General features: G+C 41.4%; 1 protein-coding gene across 1 annotated transcript in view; it reads right to left on the bottom strand.

Moving 5' to 3' along the window:
• Positions 1-13,808: 13,808 nt before the first annotated feature.
• Positions 13,809-22,318, bottom strand: part of LOC144606565 (uncharacterized) — a 199,412-nt gene continuing 190,902 nt past the window's right edge. Inside the window, exon 5 of the mRNA XM_078422824.1 lies at positions 13,809-14,140. Within this exon, the coding sequence (XP_078278950.1) occupies positions 13,900-14,140 (241 nt within the window). The 3' untranslated portion in view covers positions 13,809-13,899. The remainder of the gene's footprint in view (positions 14,141-22,318) is intronic.

The following is a 22,318-nucleotide window of genomic DNA, read 5'->3' as shown; positions in this document are numbered from 1 at the left end:
TTTCTTACACACATATATAAAATGATCTTCTTTTTAGTACAAGAGAAATTTTAGATTAGTAATTACAGCTTAATACAACATTAAAAAGTCAATGTTCAAAGTGTAACATTTTTAAAAGTCATAATCATGAATATACTTCAGAAATACTTGAAGTTTCTGTCAAATACCTGATTCCACTGGCAAAAGTTGTAGCACAGAGATACAAGGGTTCACAGCGAGCAAATTCTGGATTTCCGAGTGTAGTTTGCATATGCATAATTCCAGTATTTCTTGCCTATTTCATGATATGATGACCACAATGAATCACAATTCTGTCATCATGATACCTAGAAATATGGGTCACTTTAAGAAGGATGAGGATAGAAATGTGGAAGTAAATTGGTGAACAATCATGGCAAACAATCATCCAAAGCAGCAATTGGAAACATTTGAAATAATAGCGCACTAAAATAATCCACAAGAAAATTAAACTGCACATTAATATGATGCTATAGATTAATCATAACATCAGGAAAAGGCTGAGGGCATGCACTGTTTATGGGCAGCAGCGTAAATCTAGCATTATGCTAAATATCTCGAAGGTAGACACAAAATGCTGGGATATATCAGCGTCTTTGGAGAGAAGGAATGCGTGACGTTTCGGGTCGAGACCCTTCTTCACGATCTGCGATCTTGAGCTGCAATCAAAACCCTTTTTAAATAGAAATAAATGCTGAGCCGCACATAGCCCGTTTATCAGCCTGTAGCTTGAAATGGCTTGATCTTTGAACTAAATTGTGAACAACATTGCTCCCAGTATTGATCCTTATGGGACTTCACATCTAGCTCTGCCAGTGACATTTTTAAAGCAGTGAATGAAAAGTAAGTGGTAAATATTCTAGAGGCACATACTTTTTTTTAAAGTCAGGATCTGAACAGAGTCACTTAAACTTCTGTTCTCTACTCTCCCTTTTCTGACTTGCATATTAGTCGCTGATTCCACCTGCTCAAATATTAATGAATGTTAGTCAAGGATTTTAAAGTTGAATAGTAGGGGCCTGTCCCACTTAGGCTTTTTTTTAGGTGACTGCCAGCGACTGCAATAGTCGTAGCAGTTCGCCGAAAAACCGGCGACTGGACCCCCCCCCTACGACAATGTCTACGACAAGCTACAACATAGTCGATGTCAAGCTACGGCAAGTAACTGACAACCGGCGACCCAATCATCGTGACTGAGGACGTCCACCTTCGACCGCACCTACGACAACCTACGAACACAGGCGGCAACCTACGACAACCGAAGTCAACCTACGTCTACCCGCGACAAGCTACGATAAGCTACGACAACCTACGACCGTGTCGGCGTCAACTGAAGTCAATTCACGTCATTTTGGCCTCCGGTTTTGACGCCGGTACCTGTCGCTGGTTGACGTAGGTAGTCGCCAATGCAATTCAACGAATTCAGCACCGGTGACAATCTATGTCACCTGGCGACAACCTACGACAGCGCCTATGTCAGGAGACGTCAAGCTACGATCATTGGCGTCAAACCAACAGTCGCCGAATATTTTTAAACTTTTCAAAATCCAGCGGCGACCAGAAAAACGTTACGACTCTTTGGAGACGACTCACGGCCGTACAGGCGACACCCCAGCGACCGTGTGGTGACAGCTTAAAAAATGTATTCGCTTAAAAAATCGCCTAAGTGGAACATCTTTTACATTCTGTATTTAGCCACCTTTTTCAAAAAGTCCAGTGAAACTAATCAAGAAAGCCTTGAATTCCATATTAGGTCTTTATTTTTGATTTTCAGAATTATTGTTATTTTCTCCTTCAGCATAAAATTCCATTTCTGTTTCAGCACCAGTATTAAATAGAGAGGTCTCCCGTTTGCTGAACATGTTTAAACATAGAAACATAGAAAATAGGTGCAGGAGTAGGCCATTCGGCCCTTCGAGCCAGCACTGCCATTCAACATGATCATGGCTGATCATCCAGAATCAGTACCCTGTTTCTGCTTTTTCCCCATATCCCTTGATTCCACTAGCCCTAGAAGCTATATCTAACTCTCTCTTGAATACATCCAGTGAATTGGCCTCCACTGCCTTCTGTGGCAGAGAATTCCACAGATTTCCAACTCTCTGGCTGAAAAGGTTTTTCCTCATCTCAGTCCTAAACGGCCTACCCCTTATTCTTAAACTGCAACCCCTGGTTCTGCACTCCCCAACATCAGGAACATTCTTCCTGCATCTACCCTATCCAATCCCTTAAGAATTTTATATATTTCTATAAGTGCTTCTATAATTATGTCTTAAATAGTATGACAATGGTCATCCCCCAGTCCTCTGGCATAACACCTTCTCAAATGAGCATAACAGTGCCTCCATTAGTTCTTCCTAAGATACTTGTAAAATGTAATGCAATAGCTTGTTTGATTAGTTTGTCCAATATTTCTGCTCTGTGACTGGCCGTTCAATTTCTAATCTCATCTTCTGATGTCATGTCTACCTGTCCCATCATCCTTTAAATAACAAGGCAACATAATTTATGTTTTTGTCACTTCATTAAGCTGACCACAATTCCGTCCTGATCAGCTTTTAGAGCATTCTATTTCTTTCCCAACTGTTTTTTTAAATGTATGTGCCTGTGGAATATTTTACGGTTTGTTTTTCATTCCAAGCTGGTTTAAGAATCAGACTCCGTGTACTTTCTCTTTGTTGCAGATGGCCCCATAAATCTTGGACTTCCCTCAGAACGAGTGAGACTGGAAGGAGACTCCTCGCCAACCTCAGTGGAAAATAGGCATAACGACCTCGAGCAGCTTTAAGCTGTGCTAAGCAATCACAAAATTGGGCCCCTTCAGATGTGATAAACTGATAAATGGCACATTTCATGCAGGCTGCATGCAACAATAGGCAGTTGGTGTGTCGCTGAATCTAAATCCGCAGGCACAGGTGAAATATAAAGAAGCAAAATCGAACCAATGCCCAGAACATAACCTTCAATCCCAGGGGATTATCATGTATTAATGTTTAGTAAACAGGTTATCTGCTTCCATATAATAACTGTGCAGGGATTTTCCCCCCCATCTATTCTTTAGGATTTACCTTTGACCAGATTGGGCATATAGATTCCAAGCTGTAAGAACAAGCGAGACACCTTTGCCATGAATAAAACATGGTGAGCCAGTCATTTATATCAAATAAAGGACTGAGTAGTCCCCTGTGGAACACTCAGTGACATAAAAAAGCAGCAAAAAAGATCTCTGCAAAAGGTCCAAGCAAAGGTAAGTACGCAATTCGGAAGACTTTCAAATATTGTTAGATTATTGTAAACTTGAAAGCAGGGTATCCTCGTTAACATGACAACTGTACTGAAAAAATAGTTATATGGTTTAAGTAGTAACTTGAACTGGCTTCAGGACACAAATGAGAATAACTGATCATGTGATATCCCTCCATTCCCTGTGTATCCATATGCCTATTCAAAATTCCCTCAAATGCCACTATCGTAGCTGCCTCCACCACCAACCCCACCAGCCAGGTACTCGCCACCCTCAGTGTAAAAAGCTTGCCCCGTACATCTCCTTTAAACTCTGCCTCTCTCACCTTAAAGCTATGCCAAGTAGTATTTGATTTTTCCATCCAGGGAAAACTTCGGACTGTCTACCCTATCTATGTCATCTCCTTCCCTACATTCATTGAACTGTCAATTCAATGCATTATCTTGCAATGCACCAACACCATTCACATTTCCTCCTAAAATGATGCATCAATGATGCATTTGAGAGGCTGTCACTCAGGTCTCAGACTCTCAATGTCCAGTGACAGCAGAGCCTAAACAGTGGTCAGTCTCGACTGTACTTTTTTTTTAAGAGATACAGCGCGGAAACAGGCCTTTTGGCCCACCGGGTCCGCGCCGCCCAGCGATCCCTGCACATTAACACTATCCTACACACACTAGGGACAATTTTTACATTTGCCCAGCCAATTAACCTACATACCTGTACGTCTTTGGAGTGTGGGAGGAAACCGAAGATCTCGGAGAAAACCCACGCAGGTCACGGGGAGAACGTACAAACTCCGTACAGACGGCGCCCGTAGTCAGGATTGAACCTGAGTCTCCGGCGCTGCATTCGCTGTAAAGCAGCAACTCTACCGCTGTGGCACCGTGCCCCCCACTTCAGTGCGGGATGCACTGAAGCCACTTTGCCTGCATCTTGGAATGAACCATCGGGGTCAATTCCTTACATTAGGAGACCAATGGATTTTGTACAGACCAAAGTGTGCCTACCACTGAATTGCTGATCACCCAGCAGCAGCTTTTTTCTCAGTATGTGTTTCTGGGAGAAACCTTTGGATCACAGAGTCCTTTGTTTTGCAACTCTTCGGGACAATTTCCTCAAGGACCATTTCATCCACTTGCAGACCTTCTTGACAAATACAAAGACTTCAAGGAGGGGGACAAACATCTCATTCACGTGACAGCCTTCTCAAGGGCAGTGTGTGGTGGGATTGTGGTCGTGACTGTGCATGAAGGTTCTGAGGGAGAGGGCCCTTTTACATTGCCAGCAAGTGTGCTTTTGGTGCTTGTTTCTGGTGATGAGACATTCTTCTCGATAATTCTGATAGTCTGCCTGGGGAACAGAGGATTGATCAGGCCAATTGTCAAAGAGGATGGCCTTATTCCTGCTGTGGTTGACTGATTCTTGAGGTCCGTTCAACCTGCTTGCAGATGCTGATCAATCTGTGAACAGACCATGGGTCCACATAAAGGGAATCTTTGACCTAAGTACCCCTTATGTCTGACATAATCTCCCTTCATATACCCATGTCTTTCCTGGTGGATTTGGCATAAAGGCTTGATGGTGGAGCACATACACAAGTCAGAGGAAAGTGACAGCCTTGTCTGACTCCAGATTTTGTGGGAAGAATCTCCATTTCCCACCTCTTAATTTGGACTATGGTAATGATGGCGTTTAGAGCAATGGCATTTAACTCCCTCCACAACTTGCATTTTTGAGAGTATATTGATGACGTACAGAAATATTCTGGGTTAAGACGCCACTTTGCATCTGGGTTCTCAGTTTTATCTCAGGAATGCTGCCCTTTTCAATTCAATGATATTACTGAATTTGATTAAAATGTAAGTTCAGATGGGTGGTTTGGTTTTTTTCTCTTTATTTTATTTTCCATGGCCACCGTGTCACATTACAAAAGACCAGATTACAAAAGAGGAGGTGCTTAAGGTATATCAGCCCATTGAGTCTAGGCCATTACTCCCATTGATTCCATTCTGCTAAGCACTTCCCTATAGCTTACACTTTTACAAATGCCCATTAACACCATCTACTACACTTGGTGCTATTTATAGTAGCAAGTAACCTCACAAGCAAAGTACCTTTGGGATGAAGAACCTAGAGCAGCAGAGGGAAATCCATGTGGTCAGAGGTAGAATGTGCAAACTCACACAGACGGCATTGAAGACCAGGATTAAACCCAGGTCACTGAAGTTGGGACGACTGCACTATCTGCAGCACCACTGTGTCACACCTGAAGAAAACTGCTACACCACCTTCTTTAATGTATTATGTCTGCCTTCTGCATCCCCTACATTTCGGGCCTTATATTAACTTACAAAAATGCATTCCAAGCTCACTGTGTCACGTTGAACTCTTACCATTCAATACCCCAACTTGTTTCCCTATCCCATGTGGATTTGTTGATACTTCCACAGATTTAAACCCCTTTCACATTTTAGCGACCAACCCCTTTCTCTTATGTGTGATATGTAGGTGGTATGATAGAGAATGTGGGGAAAGGAGAGCTGGTGGTTGAGTGTTCATTTGTGCAAGTGCTAAATGCAATACAGGTTCATAACAAATGCTGAGTATGGAGGACTAACCTTCACAAACCTGGTGAAAATTAAGGATTTTTATCGACACTGCTTCATGTTACATAGTAAGTCAATCCTAGTTGTCAGCTCCTTTATCTCTTCCTGCCAGTTGAGCCCCAGTATTGTCCAGGATGTACTCTGTGCCTGCTGATATGTAACAGTGCTTGCCTGTGTTATCATCTCCACATGTATTTCTAGGTCCTTATTTGTGAAGATCTCCTGTCCTCACTGTCAACCATTTTCACTGCAGAAAGTTGCAGCAGTGGCGTGCCTGTATTGCACAGAGCCCTTTCATGGCAGAAGTCCAAGGTCACAGCTGCGTGCTCTAGTGCCGGCAGCTGTGCAACATTACTTTAGATCTCTTTAAAAATACTCTACTTACCATAAAAGGCAGTATTTCTAGAAATAAACATACCTGTGCTGTTGCACAAAGATCATGCAGAAACATTGCAATCCTCTTACAGCTTTATAAAACTGTGCTCGTAAAACTTGCAAAGCTGTTTGTAGGCTCTAATTTCAGAGAAAAAAAAATCCCAACCCATATCCCTTAACATGCTGTATGTACTGCCTATTCTAACACCAGGTTATATAGATGAGGCAGATTGTCTGTTCAGTGCATGTATGAAGGCCACAATGTCCCATAGTTCTACTGTGTTGCTGTATTTTCTACTGGCTTGTCATTAAAGATTTCCAAACTTTGAGTAATGAAGCTTTTGGCAACTTTCATACTTGCAAAAATTATCACATCAGAAAGTGAATCTGGAAGCTATTTCCCACTCTGCCCAGTTCTGAGTGACCTTGAATCTTTGGCTACAAAATGATTTCCATTTTAATGAAACAGTTCTGCAAATATGTGCTTTGAGGTAAAAAGAGGTTTTGTCTTTCTCATGAATACTACTTGCCTATGTGAAAAAAGCTGAAATGAATAGGAATGATTCCGGGGTTTGAAGATGGGCTCCGACTCGAAATGACACATATCCATGTCCTCCAGAGATGTTGCCTGACCCGCTGAGTTACTCCAACACTTTGTGTTCTACATAGGAATGATTACCAGCAAGTGATGCTACCCAAACTGCTGGGTGTGTCCAACATATTTTCCTTTTATTTCAAATTACCAGCATTGACACCATTTTTGATATTGATTTGGTAGGAAGTAATTGATGCTCAACACAGAGCAAGCAGAAACTGTGAAATGTCTAAAGCATCTCAATAAAATAAAGATTCATGCCTTTGGGATCTGGTATTAATCAAACCAGAGAATGGGACAAGAGCTACTCTTCAAAAAAGGCTTGAAAAGGTAGTTCATAGAGGCATGACAAGTGGGGGAAACATTGGGGGAGGGGCGTGTGGTGGGATGACACAGGGGCAGGAAATCTGTACCAGTTTGTTGCTAAATCTTTTGCAGTAATATTCTGTCATGAATAAAGCCCAAGCAACATGCTTGATAGGTAAGATCTTAACTAAATAAATACAATATGGGAGAGTAAAGGAGTAATGTTCCTGATGGAAATTGGGACAAAAACAATAGCACACAAACACATCTTATGCCATTTAAGCCAAAGTATATATTGTTTAACAAAGTTGCATTAGAACAGTGAGACTACTTTAATCCAAAAACATTAAGAGATGGGTGAAAGCTGTAAATTGGCCTAAGGAGCCAGAAGCAGAGTTTGACAATGTGACGGTGAAGGTAAAGGTAATGCTACGGTGTTTATGGAAAATTTCAACATGCAGGTAGACTGGGAAAATCAGGTTGGTACTGGACTCAAAGAAAGGGAGTTTGTGGAGTGCCTCCGAGATGGATTCTTAGAGCAGCTTGTACTGGAGCCTACCAGGTAGAAGGCAATTCTGGATTTAGTGTTGTGTAATGAACCAGATTTGATAAGGGAACTCAAGGAAAAAGAGCCATTAGGAGGTAGTAATCATAATATGATAAGTTTTAATCTACAATTTGAGAGAGAAGGGAAAATCGGAAGTGTCAGCACTACAGTTGAACAAAGGGGACTATGGAGGCATGAGGGAGGAGCTGGCCAGAGTTGACTGGAAAGATACCCTAGCAGGGAAGATGGTGGAACAACAATGGCAGGCATTTCTGGGGATAATACAGAAGGTGCAGGATCAGTTCATTCCAAAGAGGAAGAAAGATTCTAAGGGGAGTAAGAGGCGACCGTGGCTGACAAGGAAAGTCAAGGACAGTATAAAAATAAAAGAGAAGAGGTATAACATAGCAAAGATGAGCGGGAAGCCAGAGGATTGGGACTCTTTTAAAGAGCATCAGAAGATAACTAAAAAGGCAATACAGGGAGAAAAGATGAGATACGAAGGTAAGCTAGTCAAGAATATAAAGGAGGATAGTAAAAGCTTTTTTAGGTACGTGAAGAGGAAAAAAATAGTTAAGACAAATGTGGGTCCCTTGAAGACAGAAGTAAATGAATTTATTATGGGGAACAAGGAAATGGCAGATGAGTTGAGCAGGTACTTTGGATCTGTCTTCACTAAGGAAGACACAATCTCCCAGATGATCTAGTGGCCAGAGATCCTAGGGTGATGGAGGAACTGAAGGAAATTCATATTACGCAGGAAATGGTGTTGGGTAGACTGATGGGACTGAAGGTTGATAAATCCCCGGGGCCTGATGGTCTGCATCCCAGAGTACTTAAGGAAGTGGCTCTAGAAATTGTGGACGCATTGGTGATCATTTTCCAATGTTCTATAGATTCAGGATCAGTTCCTGTGGATTGGAGGGTAGCTAATGTTATCCCACGTTTTAAGAAAGGAGGGAGAGAAAACAGTAAATTATAGACCAGTTAGCCTGACATCGGCGTGGGGAAGATGTTGGGGGTACTGAATGTGGGTGATCAGCCATGATCATGGTGAATGGCGGTGCTAGCTCGAAGGGCCAAATGGCCTACTTCTGCACCTATTGTCTATTGTCAATTCGTGCATATATTAGTTCATTAAAGAACCGCGGAGACGAAAATAGGTGGAGGGGCAGGTAGTGTGAAAGCAGGGACTCTGCAGAAGGACTTGGACAGGTTGGGAGAGGGGGCAGAGAAGTGGTAGATGGAATATAGTGAAGCATAGTGTGGAGTCATACATTTTGACAGTAGGAATAAAGGCGTAGACTATTTTTTAAATGAGGAGAGAATCCAGAAATTGGAGGTACAAAGGGACTTGGGCGTGCTGGTGCAGGATTCCCAAAAATCTGCAAGTTGAATCAGTAGTAAAGAATGCAAGCGTAACGCTAGCTTTTATTTCAAGAGGGCTTTAATACAACAACAGGGATGAGGTGTTGCATTTTGGGACATCGAACAAGGGCAGGACCTACACAGTAAATGGTAGGCCTCTGGGTAGTGTTGTAGAGCAGAGGGATCTAGGAGTACAGGTGCATGATTCTTTGAAGGTCGAGTCGCAGGTAGATAAGGTGGTCAAAAAGGCTTTTGGCACTTTGGCCTTCATCAGTCAGGGTATTGAGGTCATGTTGCAGTTGTATAAGATGTTGGTGAGACTGCATTTAGAATATTGTGTTCAGTTCTGGGCATCGTGTTATAGGAAAGATATTGTCAAGCTTGAAAGGGTTCAGAAAAGATTTACAAGGGTGTTGCCAGGACTAGAGGGTGTGAGCTATAGGGAGAGATTGAATAGACTGGGTCTCTAGGATGAAGGGAGATCTTCTAGAGGAATATAAAATCATGGGAGGAATAGATCGGGTAGATGCACAGAGTCTTTTGCCCAGAGTAGAGGAATCGAGGACCAGAGGACACAGGGTCAAGGTGAAGGGGAAAAGATTTAATAGTAATCTGAGGGGTAATTTTTTCACACGAAGGGTGGTGGGTGTATGGAACAAGCCGCCAGAGGAGGTAGTTGAGGCTGGGAATATCCAATCGTTTAAGAAACAGTTAGACAGGTACATGGATAGAACAGGTTTGGAGGGATATGGACCAAGTGCAGGCAAGTGGGACTAATGTAGCTGGGACATTGTTGGCCGGTGTGGGCAAGTTGGGCCGAAGGGCCTGTTTCCACACTGTAGCACTCTATGACTATGACTCTAATGCTGAGGCTTTGTAAAGTGCTGGTCAGACTGCATTTGGAGTATTGTGAGTAATTTTGAGCACCATATCTGAGGATGTGCTGGCTCTGGAGAGGGTACAGAGGAGGTTTACAAGAAAGATCCCAGGAATGAGTGGGTTAACATATGATGAGCGTTTGACAACACTGGGCCTGTACTCGCTGGAGTTTAGAAGAATGAGGGGGGACCTCATTGAAACATAGAGATTTGTGAAAGGCTTGGATAGAGTGGATGTGGAGAGGATGTTTCCATTAGTGGGAAAATCGAGGACTAGAGGTCATCGCCTCAGAATTGACGTTCCTTTAGGAAGGAGATGAGGTGGAATTTCTTTAATCAGAGCGTGGTGAGTCTGTGGAATTCTTTGCCACAGAAGGTTGTGGAGGCCAAGTCAATGAATATTTCTAAGGTAGAGATAGATAGAGTCTTGATTAGTACGGGTGTCGGGGTTATAGGGAGAAGACAAGAGAATGGGGTTAGGAGGGAGAGATAGATCAACCATGATTGAATGGTGGAGTAGATGATGGGCTGAATTGCCTAATTCTGCTCCTATCACTTCTGAACATATGAGCAGTAAATTTTTGGGACATTTCTAAGTTGCATCTTACATGTGGACTGATCAATTAATAAATCTAATTAAAACTATTGAGCACACAACAGCATATTCAAACTTGTGTGTAAATGTGCAGTGGCGAAAATGGTATTGAAGAAAGTTAGATATTCATGTATCAGTGATTCCTGTCAGGGCAAAGTCAAAGGCTATGAAACCAAGTCCATTGTGAAATAATACTAGGTTAGTCCGTTGTTATCATTCCCCACAGTTTTGTCAGCTTTGTACAGCCAAGTGTTCAGTTGCCAAAAGGAAGGTCACATTTTTACAGTCTGAAGATCCAAGGCTAAAACAATTAACAAAACCAATAACATGGAAACAACAACAGAAATGCATTATGTTTAACTTTAATCAAAGGCAGATTTCAGGAAGTGAAATGATAAGTCTGACAAAAAAAATTAATTATTTGAGTTCAAATCTTGAACAAAACCATCCAAAACTTGATTCAATTCCAATACTTGTGAGCAGTTTGGGAAGACTCTGAAAAATGGTCCATGACACTAGTCCATAACTTCTGTTCATTACATGTGTATCTTGATAACTTTTTTAAAAAAAAGCATGAGCATGGTGGTCTCTACATATCTATCTGTGTGTGTCCATATTGTGATCATGTTGGGTAGGTGTTCCTGCTTTCAGCAATGCAACAAGTCGTGGACAGCTGGAACAGTTGCCAACTTAACATCTCATTATGTTGATAGTTTAAACATGGTGCCTAGCAAATAATCTGCCACTCCTTTGAAGAGATTAATGCTGTGTCTAATGCATTTAACTAGACAATACAGAAACATTTTAGTTTCATGGCTCTATCCATGAAGGCCCATCAATGACATTCTGGAGAACATTTTTCGAAGATCTCATTGATGATTGTTAGGAATCAGGGAATTTGGTCAAAGGTGATTAGTGTGGAAGAAAAAAGCAGAGTTGATTCAGTTGGGTGGAGGTAATTTTTAAAGAGAATAAGTAGAATCTGAGAACATCGATTGTGGATTAGAGGAGTGGCAACAGGGGTGGGAATACTAACCAGGAATCTCTTACTCCCTGATAATTGGTCAGACCCTTGTTAAATATTATCAACACAGAATGCAAGCCTCCATGTCACACCTTACAATGTTCAAATTCTAAGTACAGCAAGCAATGTCAAAATAACTGTTGGACACTCGTTGATGTCTTACACAGATGACCTCTGTCGTTATGTGCATCATGTACCAAAGGTACACATCTGAATTAAAGATATATGCTGCCAGTACTCTTTGAGTTTTGATAACATTCTATCATCTAGCATTCAAAAACATTGCACCCTGTAATATCGTTTGTCATGTCATTTTTTTATTTGAATAATTGAAAACGTTTTCTGCACGTGAGATAACACCATTCAATATAACCTAGAGGATAGGACAAGAGACTGCAGATGTTGCTATCTGGTGCAAAGAAATAAGCTGCTGGACGTGCTCAGCAGGTCAGGCAGCACGTGTAGAGGGGCAGAGAGAGTTGACATTTTGTCTCAAGCCACTTCATCTGGACTGGACAAATCTAAAGGAGAGTTACCTCAGAGAACATTTGCACTGATGAACTTTAGGTGTCATTTCGATGATGCAACTTGAAACTACAACATGACAGAACTGTGCCTTTTGCTCATAAGCATGCAATTTACAAGGATATAGAAATGCAGAAATGTAGGGACAGAATGAGTCTCTTCAGTTCCTTGATCCCTTTCTCCCATTCAACTGGATATCAAATCTATTTGCTGACCAGAGCTCCATATCAATTTGTTATTCTTATCTAACAAATATTCTCAGCCTTGAAAATTCCAATTGATTTGGCACCCACAACTTTAGAGTGGACAGATATTGAAAACATTCTCCTTTACATCCAAAAAGTGTTTCTAGATTTACCTCCTAATTGCCCACCAGGATTTTTAAGAACATGTTTTTGATTTTCCACCAGAGGTAATAGCTGTTGCATTATTTGGCATTTTAAACATCTCAAACGGATGAATCCCTAATATTGTATACTTTGCACAACCAATGGATAACTTCCTCTCATCGGGCATGTTTGCTTGATAAATGCTCCAATCTACATTACTTAATACTCTTCTCAATAACTGCAGCAAAAACAGAAAATTCAAATAACATTCAAGCAGAATATGTAAAAAGAGAAGCATGTTAATATTTCAGGTCAGAAACAGACTATTCATCTCAAAAGGGGAGCACAACCGTTGGCTTTAAATTGCAGAGATGTGGACCAGGATGGATGATTAGAAGAGAATGTCTGTGATAAGGTGAGACCAGCATCACTGTGGGGATAGGTTACAGAGGTCATCTGGTTATCTGGTTCATAGGTTTATGGGATAAATTAGAGAGAAAGAAAATGAACAAAATAGACTAGACCAGTTACTGAGACCGAGAATGTTAACAAAGGTGAAAAGGTTTGACGTATGAGTCTGCAGGACATGCCCAGCTTTTCTGTACACCTTGTTGAATGCATCTAGTGATCCATCCAAATAAGCACTTGAAACAATTAAAACTTCCTTTTCTGCCTTATTAATGATTTCCTCCGAAGGTTCAACTATATTATTCATACATAATTTATCTTTAACAAAATCATGCTGACTTCTGATCAGCACATATTTGTTCAAGTGCCCAGTCATGGCAGACTTTAGTAGCTTCCCAACAACTGATGTAATTTCCAGATGGTGAATCACCTGGATGTTGCAGAACAATTTATGTTAAATGGGTGCACATTTGTACCAGAGCTTATGAATCATTCCACCATACTGACAATGGCGTCATACACATGCTCCAAACAGACAAATCATGTTGATAGTTACACTCTATTTACTTCTTCTGTTGTTAAGAAAGGAAGACTTTTCTGCTCATTCATCTGGTTTCATGCAAGCAAATCAGAGGCTGATAAATAACCATGTACTTCTGCAAAAGGATCAGTGATACATCATGACAGCAGCTGTAAATTTTGCAAGCAACGACAATTTGCCTTGAGCCTATTTAGAATAGAGGTTAAGATGATGTTTCTTTAAAAACCATTATACATGATGGTCTTATTACACTGTTTAGTTGCTTTGCTTCTGCTGAAAAGAAAACTCTTGTTTCCTGTAGCTTACATTATATCATCAGTAAAAACGTTAAGCATTTGTTGGAAATATTTATTCCACTTTCTTTCTTTGGTGACGAGGAGGGAGAACATTTCAAAGAAGCTTACAATTGTTTGTGTTTTAAAGGTAATAGATAAGTTTACATGCCACTTACAGGAAGAACTGTTAGCTCATCCCAGCTCAATCTATACTACCACTTCTTCTGAAATGCTATGTCCTCAGTCCCCTGATCTATTCACTCTATACCCAAGATCGTGTAGTCAGACACAGTTCCAACTCCATCTTTAAATTCACCGATGACACCATTGTTGTTGGATGAATTACAGGTAATGATGAGTCAGAGTATAGAAGGAAGATTGATCGTCTGATTGAATGGTGCCAGACAACAACCTTGCTCTCAATGTCAGTAAGACCAAGGTGCTGATTGGTGACTTTAGAAGAGGAAGGCCAAGGATCCACGAACCTGTCTTCATCGATGGATCTGTGGTAGAGAAAGTCAAACAATTTCATCTTTCTGGACGTCCATATCTTTGAAGATATGTCCTAGACCCTGCACATTGATACAATCCTAAAGAAAGCCCATCAACAACCGCTCGATCAACATCCAACTAAAGAACGATCTATGAACTGTCTTGCATTAGGGACTTCAGGCTTTGCTTTGCACTAATATTGTTATTTTTTATCTTATTTAACTTTTTTTGTTTACTGTGTTATCTATGAGTACTGTGTTTACAGATCTGCTATGCTGCTACAAATAAGATTTTAATTGTTTTGTTTACAGTGCATATGACAATTAAAAACTCTTGAATTTTTTTGATCAAGCTTGCCTCTTTTTATATAATGATAGCATAATCTTGAAATTTTCTTTAAAAAAATAATTCATGATTTAATTTACTGAAATTGTTGTACAGGAATGAAACATGAGTAAGGAACACATTGTGGCAGTGCCCGGGGGTTAGGCCACTCCCTGGGTCATCCCCCTCGGCACTGAGTGGACAGGGCTGTCAGGGGTCTGGTGCTACGGGGTTTACCTGAAGGGGCTAGAGTTACTCGTGCGGGAGACTGAAGAGAGTGGATGTTCTGATGCTGCATTAAAGTTATTGTTAATCCTTACCTGGCGTCTTGCCTGACTCCTACTGCGTCCAGACCCACTACACTGGTGACCCTCGACATTTCCTCGCAAGTCACGATGGACCCGAACGCTCCTCAACCCGCACTACCTGGCCCTGCCGGTCAGCAGCCTCTGGACCCTGCCGGACCCCCCCTCCCCCCCCGTGGACCCTGCCGACCGCACCGCTCTCCACGCCGTGGCCTTGAAGCTGCTTCCCCTGTGGACCGACGACCCTGACTTTTGGTTTGACCAGGCCGAGGCGCAGTTCGCACTTCGGGGCGTGACAGCCGACGCCACCAAGTGCTTTTACGTGATCGGCGCCCTGGACCTGGCCACCTCATGACGGGTCCGACCCTTCCTCCGCACCCCCCCCGGCGGGTAATAAGTACGAGGTGAGTGGACAGGGGGAATTAGGCCACTCCCTGGGTCATCCCCCTCGGCACTGAGTGGACAGGGCTGTCAGGGGTCTGGTGCTACGGGGTTTACCTGAAGGGGCTAGAGTTACTCGTGCGGGAGACTGAAGAGAGTGGATGTTCTGATGCTGCATTAAAGTTATTGTTAATCCTTACCTGGTGTCTTGCCTGATTCCTGCTGCGTCCAGACCCACTACAACATGAATGATTCAAAGATGCCTGTGTTGAATCATATTCTGTTACCCAGAGAGAACATTTTGAGATCATGAACCATCATCAAGCCTTTGAGTTCAGCTGCTAAGATGGTATCAGATGACGCAGTCACTTTAGGCTTAGAGATACAGCGTGGAAACAGTCCTTCGGCCCATCGAGTCCACGCCGACCAACGATCACCCATACACTAGTTCTATCCTACACACCAGGGGCAATTTTACAATTGACCTACAAACCTGCACATCTTTGGAATGTGAGAGGAGACCAGAGCACCAGGAGAAAACCAACACAGTCACAGGGAGAACGTACAAACTCCATACAGACAGTACCCATAGTTAGGATCAAACCCGGTCCTCTGGCACTGAAAGGCAATAACTCTACCGCTGCACCACTGTGCACTGTTGGGTCATGGTGTCTTAGTTTCCAATGCTTAATTAGTTCAGCATAGTACCATAAGAAAATGTTTTAATAGTACAGATCAAACTCATTGTAAGTAAGGTCAAGAATTTGATATGGTGTGTTTTCTATTCAGCACTTGGATGACAACCATTTACAGTTGAATTTAAACTATTTTTGAGAGGAAACAGGAGGTGTGGTCCATAGTGGGAAAAACAAATTTGGAATATAATCCTGCTTGTAGAGTACTGAGTGCTGCAGATAAATAAGTTCAGGTGATGAAGGAGGGTTGTAGAAAAAAATCCATAACAAGAAATGTTGGAAATGTCTTCAACTTGAAACGTTAGCTTTGTTTCTCTTTCCACAGATGCAGACCTGACCTGCTAACTAGTTCCAGTAATTATATTTTTATTTCAGATTTCCAGAATTTATAGATTTATAATGTACTTTGGAAAAAAATTGAATTTCATGGAATCTGTCTGCAAAATTAGGGCAGGATAGAACTGCATCCACCCTTGACATTCAAGGGCATTACCATTGTCATATTCCTCAGCATAAATATCCTGGGAGTCCCCATTAACCAAAAACTCAACTGGACCAGCCCGGTAAATACATTTGCTACAAAAGCAGGTCAGAGGTTGGATAACCTGTAGCGAATGACTCATCGCCTTACACCCCAGGGGTTGTGCACCATCTATAAGGCATCAATCAGGAGTGAAATGGAATGCTTTCCACTTGTTGGATGATTGCAGCGCCAACAACTCTCAAGAGGTTCAACAACATCTGGACAAAGAAGCCTTCTTGGCTGACACCTCTCCTTGGCCAAACATATGTTCCCTCCAGTATTGATGCATAGTAGCTACAGTAAGCGTCACCTGCAGAATGCGCTGTCGTTATTTGTCCCAGCTACTCCATCAATAGTTCCCAAATCTACAACCTCTATCATCATATCATATCATATCATATCATATATATACAGCCGGAAACAGGCCTTTTCGGCCCACCAAGTCCGTGCCGCCCAGCGATCCCCGCACATTAACACTATCCTACACCCACTAGGGACAATTTTTTCATTTACCCAGCCAATTAACCTACATACCTGTACGTCTTTGGAGTGTGGGAGGAAACCGAAGATCTCGGAGAAAATCCACGCAGGTCACGGGGAGAACGTACAAACTCCTTACAGTGCAGCACCCGTAGTCAGGATCGAACCTGAGTCTCCGGCGCTGCATTTGCTGTAAAGCAGCAACTCTACCGCTGCGCTACCGTGCCGCCCAAGAAGAACAAGGACAGCACCAAGAAGAACAAGGACAGCAGGCAAATTGAAACATCTGTTGGTTCCCCTCTTAGTTGCATACTATATTGACTCATAAGTCATCATTCCTGGATTTAAAGTCTGGAGCTCTCATCCCAGTAGCACCATAGGAGCGCCTTCTTCAGAAGAAATACAGCAGTTCCCCATACCTGCTGAAGGACAGTTACAGATGAGAAATAAATGCTGGCCTCACTAAGTGGTTCTCAGATCCCAAACATAATTGTTTTAAAAATAAAGGCTGGAATAATCCTAGTGAAAAAAAAAAAGATTGGTTAGTAAAATGAGTAGGTTGGTCAAAACAAATTAATTGATTGGTTGGCAAATAGTATAAAGGGATGAGTTGCAAGGTGTGGCAGTAATAGTTATAAAATTGAAAGAAAGTCAATCTCACTGGGCCAAAATATCTCAGATCCCAATGGTGTGGCCTGTGTGGAGGCAAGGTGGTGATGCTGCCAACAAGTCTCAATCTTGAAACAAACTGCTGGAGTAACTCAGTGGACCAAGCAGCATTGTGGAGAGAAATGGATAGTCAATATTTTGTCAATACTCTGCCTCTGGACTGAAAGAGCGGAGGGGAGCTAGCTAGTATAAAGAGATGAGGGGGATAAGTAGGACAAGAGTTAGTACACAATAGGTGTATCCAGTTGAGGAGATGTAGATTGGAGGATGGAGTCATGTAGGCGATTGAGGGGTGGGTTAAACCACCGAGGCTGGGTCATGACAGGTGGAAGCAACCAGGTGTTGCATATGATGGAATCTGATGGAAAGGAAAGTGGCCTATGGGACAAAAGAGGAAGGTTTGGTGACAGATGGGAACAGTGCAGGAAGGGAATTCATTGGGAAGAATGTGTGGGTGATAAGCAAATGGTAGGTGGGGAAGAGCTGGGTGAGAGGGGACAGGATGTGTGTGAGAAATAAAAATATGAGTGGGAAGATGTGCGTGGACTTACTCTAGCAGTAAAGGATGCCAAGGACAGACAGGTCAGTGTGGGAACAGAGAGAGGAATAGAAATTTGAGCTCCCAGTTGTTAAACATCTCAATTCCCCTCCCCATTTGCACACTGACTTGTCGGTCCTCTGCCTTCTGCATTGTCACAGTGAGGCCACACACAAACTAGAGTAACACCACTGTATCCACCCCGATACTCCATTATATATCCTTCTTTCCTGGAATACCTCACCCCCTCTCACCCTACTTCTTCCCCACCCACTCTATATGCTCATCACCCATCCACCATCGGATACTCTCCCCCCCACTGTTCCCATCTGCCCATTCCATGTCCTTTATTTGGTCCCATACTCAACCTTCCTTCCCTGGCAGATCCTTTCATCCTCAGCCTCTGGTTACCTCCACCTATCACATACTGACTTTAGTGGTTTTTTACAGCCCTCTCTTCCCCACCTGACTCCATCTATCAATCATCCCTCCTCACTTTGATTCACCTGTCAGGTGCCAACAACTGCCTCATGCAACTACACCCCTCCCCCTCCTCATCTCATTATATTGGCTATATCCTCTTCAATCTTTCAGTCCAGAGTTAGGGTCTCGACCTAAAAGATTGACTGTCCATTTCCGATGCTGCTTGAGCTGCTGAGCTCCTCCAGCAGTTTGTTTTTTGCTACTGCTTCCAGCGTCTGCAGTCTTATGTGTCCTAGTCCTGAAACATTTCTGGAAATTTTGAAAGACAAAATCCCTGCCTGCAGAATTGATGGGCGCTGGGCGCTGGGCGGTTATCACTGACACTTTCAAAAACTAATAAGATAGAAATTAATTGTTAACATTTAAAAACAAAGATACTTAAAAAATAAACAAATACAATTTTTATAATTAAAAGCTAAAAGAAATTGAAATTATTTTTAAAATACCACCTTCCTCTTTGCCATGTACCTTCACTGCCCTTTGAAATCAGTTTTCTCAAATTCTGAGTCTGGTCTAAACTGGTGCATTATTTGAGAGCCTAGCACATTAAGATTAAGACACATTAAGACTGAGGCCCATTTGCTGGAGTCTCAAGGAGTAACAAACTTGGCTTTTTAAATGTTAGTAAGTCTGGGAGTTCTTGATTTTAAACTGTTTGTCTCTCAAAATTGCAGCTATTTAACTGATAGAATCGGAGGCAATCTGCTGTGATTAGAGCTGCAGTGTATGTTAGGAGAATTTTCAGACAATCATGTGAATTATAATGACCAAATTGAAGATAAAATAAGGACATGATATAAGATAGTCATGAAGAGGATCCAAATAAAACAACTTAGTAGATGAAAGGGAAAGATAGACAAAGCGGTAGTTGTGGAGATTAGATTTGGTAACCAAGAATGAAATCTCTTCAGTGATGTAAAAAGCACACAATGGAGGCTTTATAAATAAAAGTAAGCATTAGAAAAAGAGGTGGAATGGTAGAACATAGAAATGAAGATATGAAACAAGCAAATCGCAAAGGTGGCGTGGTGTTAATGGGTGAACTTGTTTCATAAGGAAACTAGCTCATGTCTTAATATCATGAATTTCATGAATGTGTTTTAGATAGTTTTCTGAAGCACAATGGTTCCAACCAACAATTCAGAAGGATGTTTTAGATTTAGTCATGTGTGACGAGCCAGATCTGCTTAACAACCAACGTGCATAAACATTTGTCTATAAGCAATCATAACATGACTGAGATCAACTAAGCTTCTGAAAATCAGACTTTCATTTACATCATATTTTTTTCATTTTTTTCGAAAGGACTTTACAGCTAATGAGTTATTTTTGCAGTCACCATTATAATGTAGGACTGGCAATAATTTTGGCACAACAAAATTCTCACAAATGGCAATGTGATAATGACAGCTAATCTAATTTAGGAACTTGCAAGTCATTTCCATTCTCTCTAAATAGCCCATGTTTCATGGTGGGAAGATGTTATGTCAGGGGAGAGGCCGGGGTTGGAATTGAAATTTTGCTGTTAATGCCAGGTTCCCATGCATGCTTAACATGGCATTAGCTTGATAGCCCTGACCTAATTTGGCAGCGATATCTTCAAACTAGCATTGCTTGGGAACAGACATCATGGCTTGCCTGCTCTGCCTACCTCAGGCATGCACCAACAACATGATTTGAATTAAAAATTGATGGAGTTTACAACTGAAATTGCAAGTAATTTGATCATGTATCACTGAAAGATGAATAGGAGGGAAGTAAATTTTGTGGCCCCCCTCCTTTTCACTGAAGTCAACAACATTATTAGTTCTACATAAGTATGGACTGACTGCGATTTTATTTCAAAAGGCCAATAGCATTCACTTTCACAAAAGCTTTTCACTGTATCTCGGTACATGTGACAATAAACTAAACTGAACTGAACTCATAATCCTAGAACGTTATGGGAAGAAATTGCAGGTGCCATGGAAGACATATATCCAGTATCTTTATCCACACGTTAAGTACCATAAGTCTGGAAGATGGCATTATTTAAGAAGGGCTGCAAGAACAAGCCAGAGATCTGTTCTGGAATGCGCAACCTAGTCACTACACAATATCCCAGATGAGGCCTAACCAACATCCTATAAAGCTGAAACATGACTTCCTGACTCTTATACTTAATGCCACGAATGATGAAGCATACCATATGTTTTCTTTATCAATCTATCTTCTTGTATTACCACTTTCAGAGTGCTGTGGACGGAACCCAAGATCCCTCTGTTAAGGTTGTTAAGATTCTTATGTTGTTAAGGTTCTTGCCATTAACTATATACTTTCCCTTTATATTCAACCTCGCAAAACACAATACCTCACACTTGTTCAGATTAAATCCATCTGCCATTTCTCTCCCCATTTTTGTAGTTGATCCATATCTCACTGTATATTTTGATAACCTTGCTCACTATTTGCAACTCCACCAAGTTTGGTGTAAATGCAAACTAACTAACCAACCCATCCACATTTACGTCTCATTCATTTATAGATATCACAAACCACAGAAGCCCTAACAGGTCCTTTTCTAAATCTGGACAAACAAGGCTATGATTCTATGTGAAAAAGGGTAGTGGGGTATTGAGGTTCCATTGTTATATCACTGTAGCAGGTCCTGATGCTGTTGTAGTTCATTAAACAATTATGAGGAAACAGTCCTGAGTTCTGTGTGATAAGTTAAATATGGTGTAATTGAGAGTTGTTCAGGATAAGGCAATTGGTATCTGAAAAAAGATCTTTGAGGCCAAAAATGGAGTGTCTAGTGAGTGAGAGCAGTGGAATGCTGTACGGCATTCTTAATCAGATTCTCTAGTCAAAGAGCAGTATTCTATTTTGTACAGTCAGGAAAAGAAGCTAAAGAAAAGTGTTACAAGGATTATAGAGCTTGCAAACCCACAGTAAATATCGACTTCAGGACAAAAACAGTTCATAATAGAGAAGGGAAGGTGTATTAAGGATTGGTCAGGATTGTCCTGTACCAGAGAAAATGCTGGAGAGGAAGGAGATGTCAACCTCAACCAATTCTTTCCACAGTAATTAAGCATTTTCAAAGAAAGTATTTAATTTTATGTATCAGCTTCTAATGTATTCAATTTATACGAAAGTATCCATCCTCTGCTTTTTGAATTTTTCGAATTTAATAAAATACATGATTAGCGTCCTAGATGTTGTTGGCATTCTGTTACGGGGTTCTTGTAATCATAAAGCAAAAATATATAACAAGAGTTGTGCCAGTGGTATTCAATATCCAAAATCTCATTTAACATTTGATGTACAACATTTAGGATCATATTATGTTTCCCTGTCGACTTGAAAACTAACAAGTTCCTCGCTGAGAGATTATTTCTTCTTAAGTCTTCTTGAAGATTGATTGCAAAGGTTGAGCAGGATATGGTCCAAACATGGGTAAATGGGACTAACTTAAATGCAGCATCATAGTCATGGGCAATTTGGGCCAGAGCCTATTTCTGTGCTGTTTGACTCTATGTCTATACCTCTATAAACTCTACATATACTCTGCTGTATACTGTATGAGTGCCACCAAAACTAATTGTACAGAGCACTGTAACATGGAACACTATGTTACTTTAAATCTGATGACAGATGTGAGATGACTCAAGAGGATTCATGCCATATGCCCTTCATTAAAATCTCCACAAGAATATTGGTGTTATGTGATGTGTGAGTTATAATGGAGTAGCAGCCTCTAACTAGAGAATATCAGATGTACCAATGAAGAATGATAAATCCTAGCACCT

Source organism: Rhinoraja longicauda, chromosome 26 (assembly GCF_053455715.1).
Source record: "Rhinoraja longicauda isolate Sanriku21f chromosome 26, sRhiLon1.1, whole genome shotgun sequence".
Classification (NCBI taxonomy): domain Eukaryota; kingdom Metazoa; phylum Chordata; class Chondrichthyes; order Rajiformes; family Arhynchobatidae; genus Rhinoraja; species Rhinoraja longicauda.
This window is presented reverse-complemented; position numbering and strand designations above follow the sequence as displayed.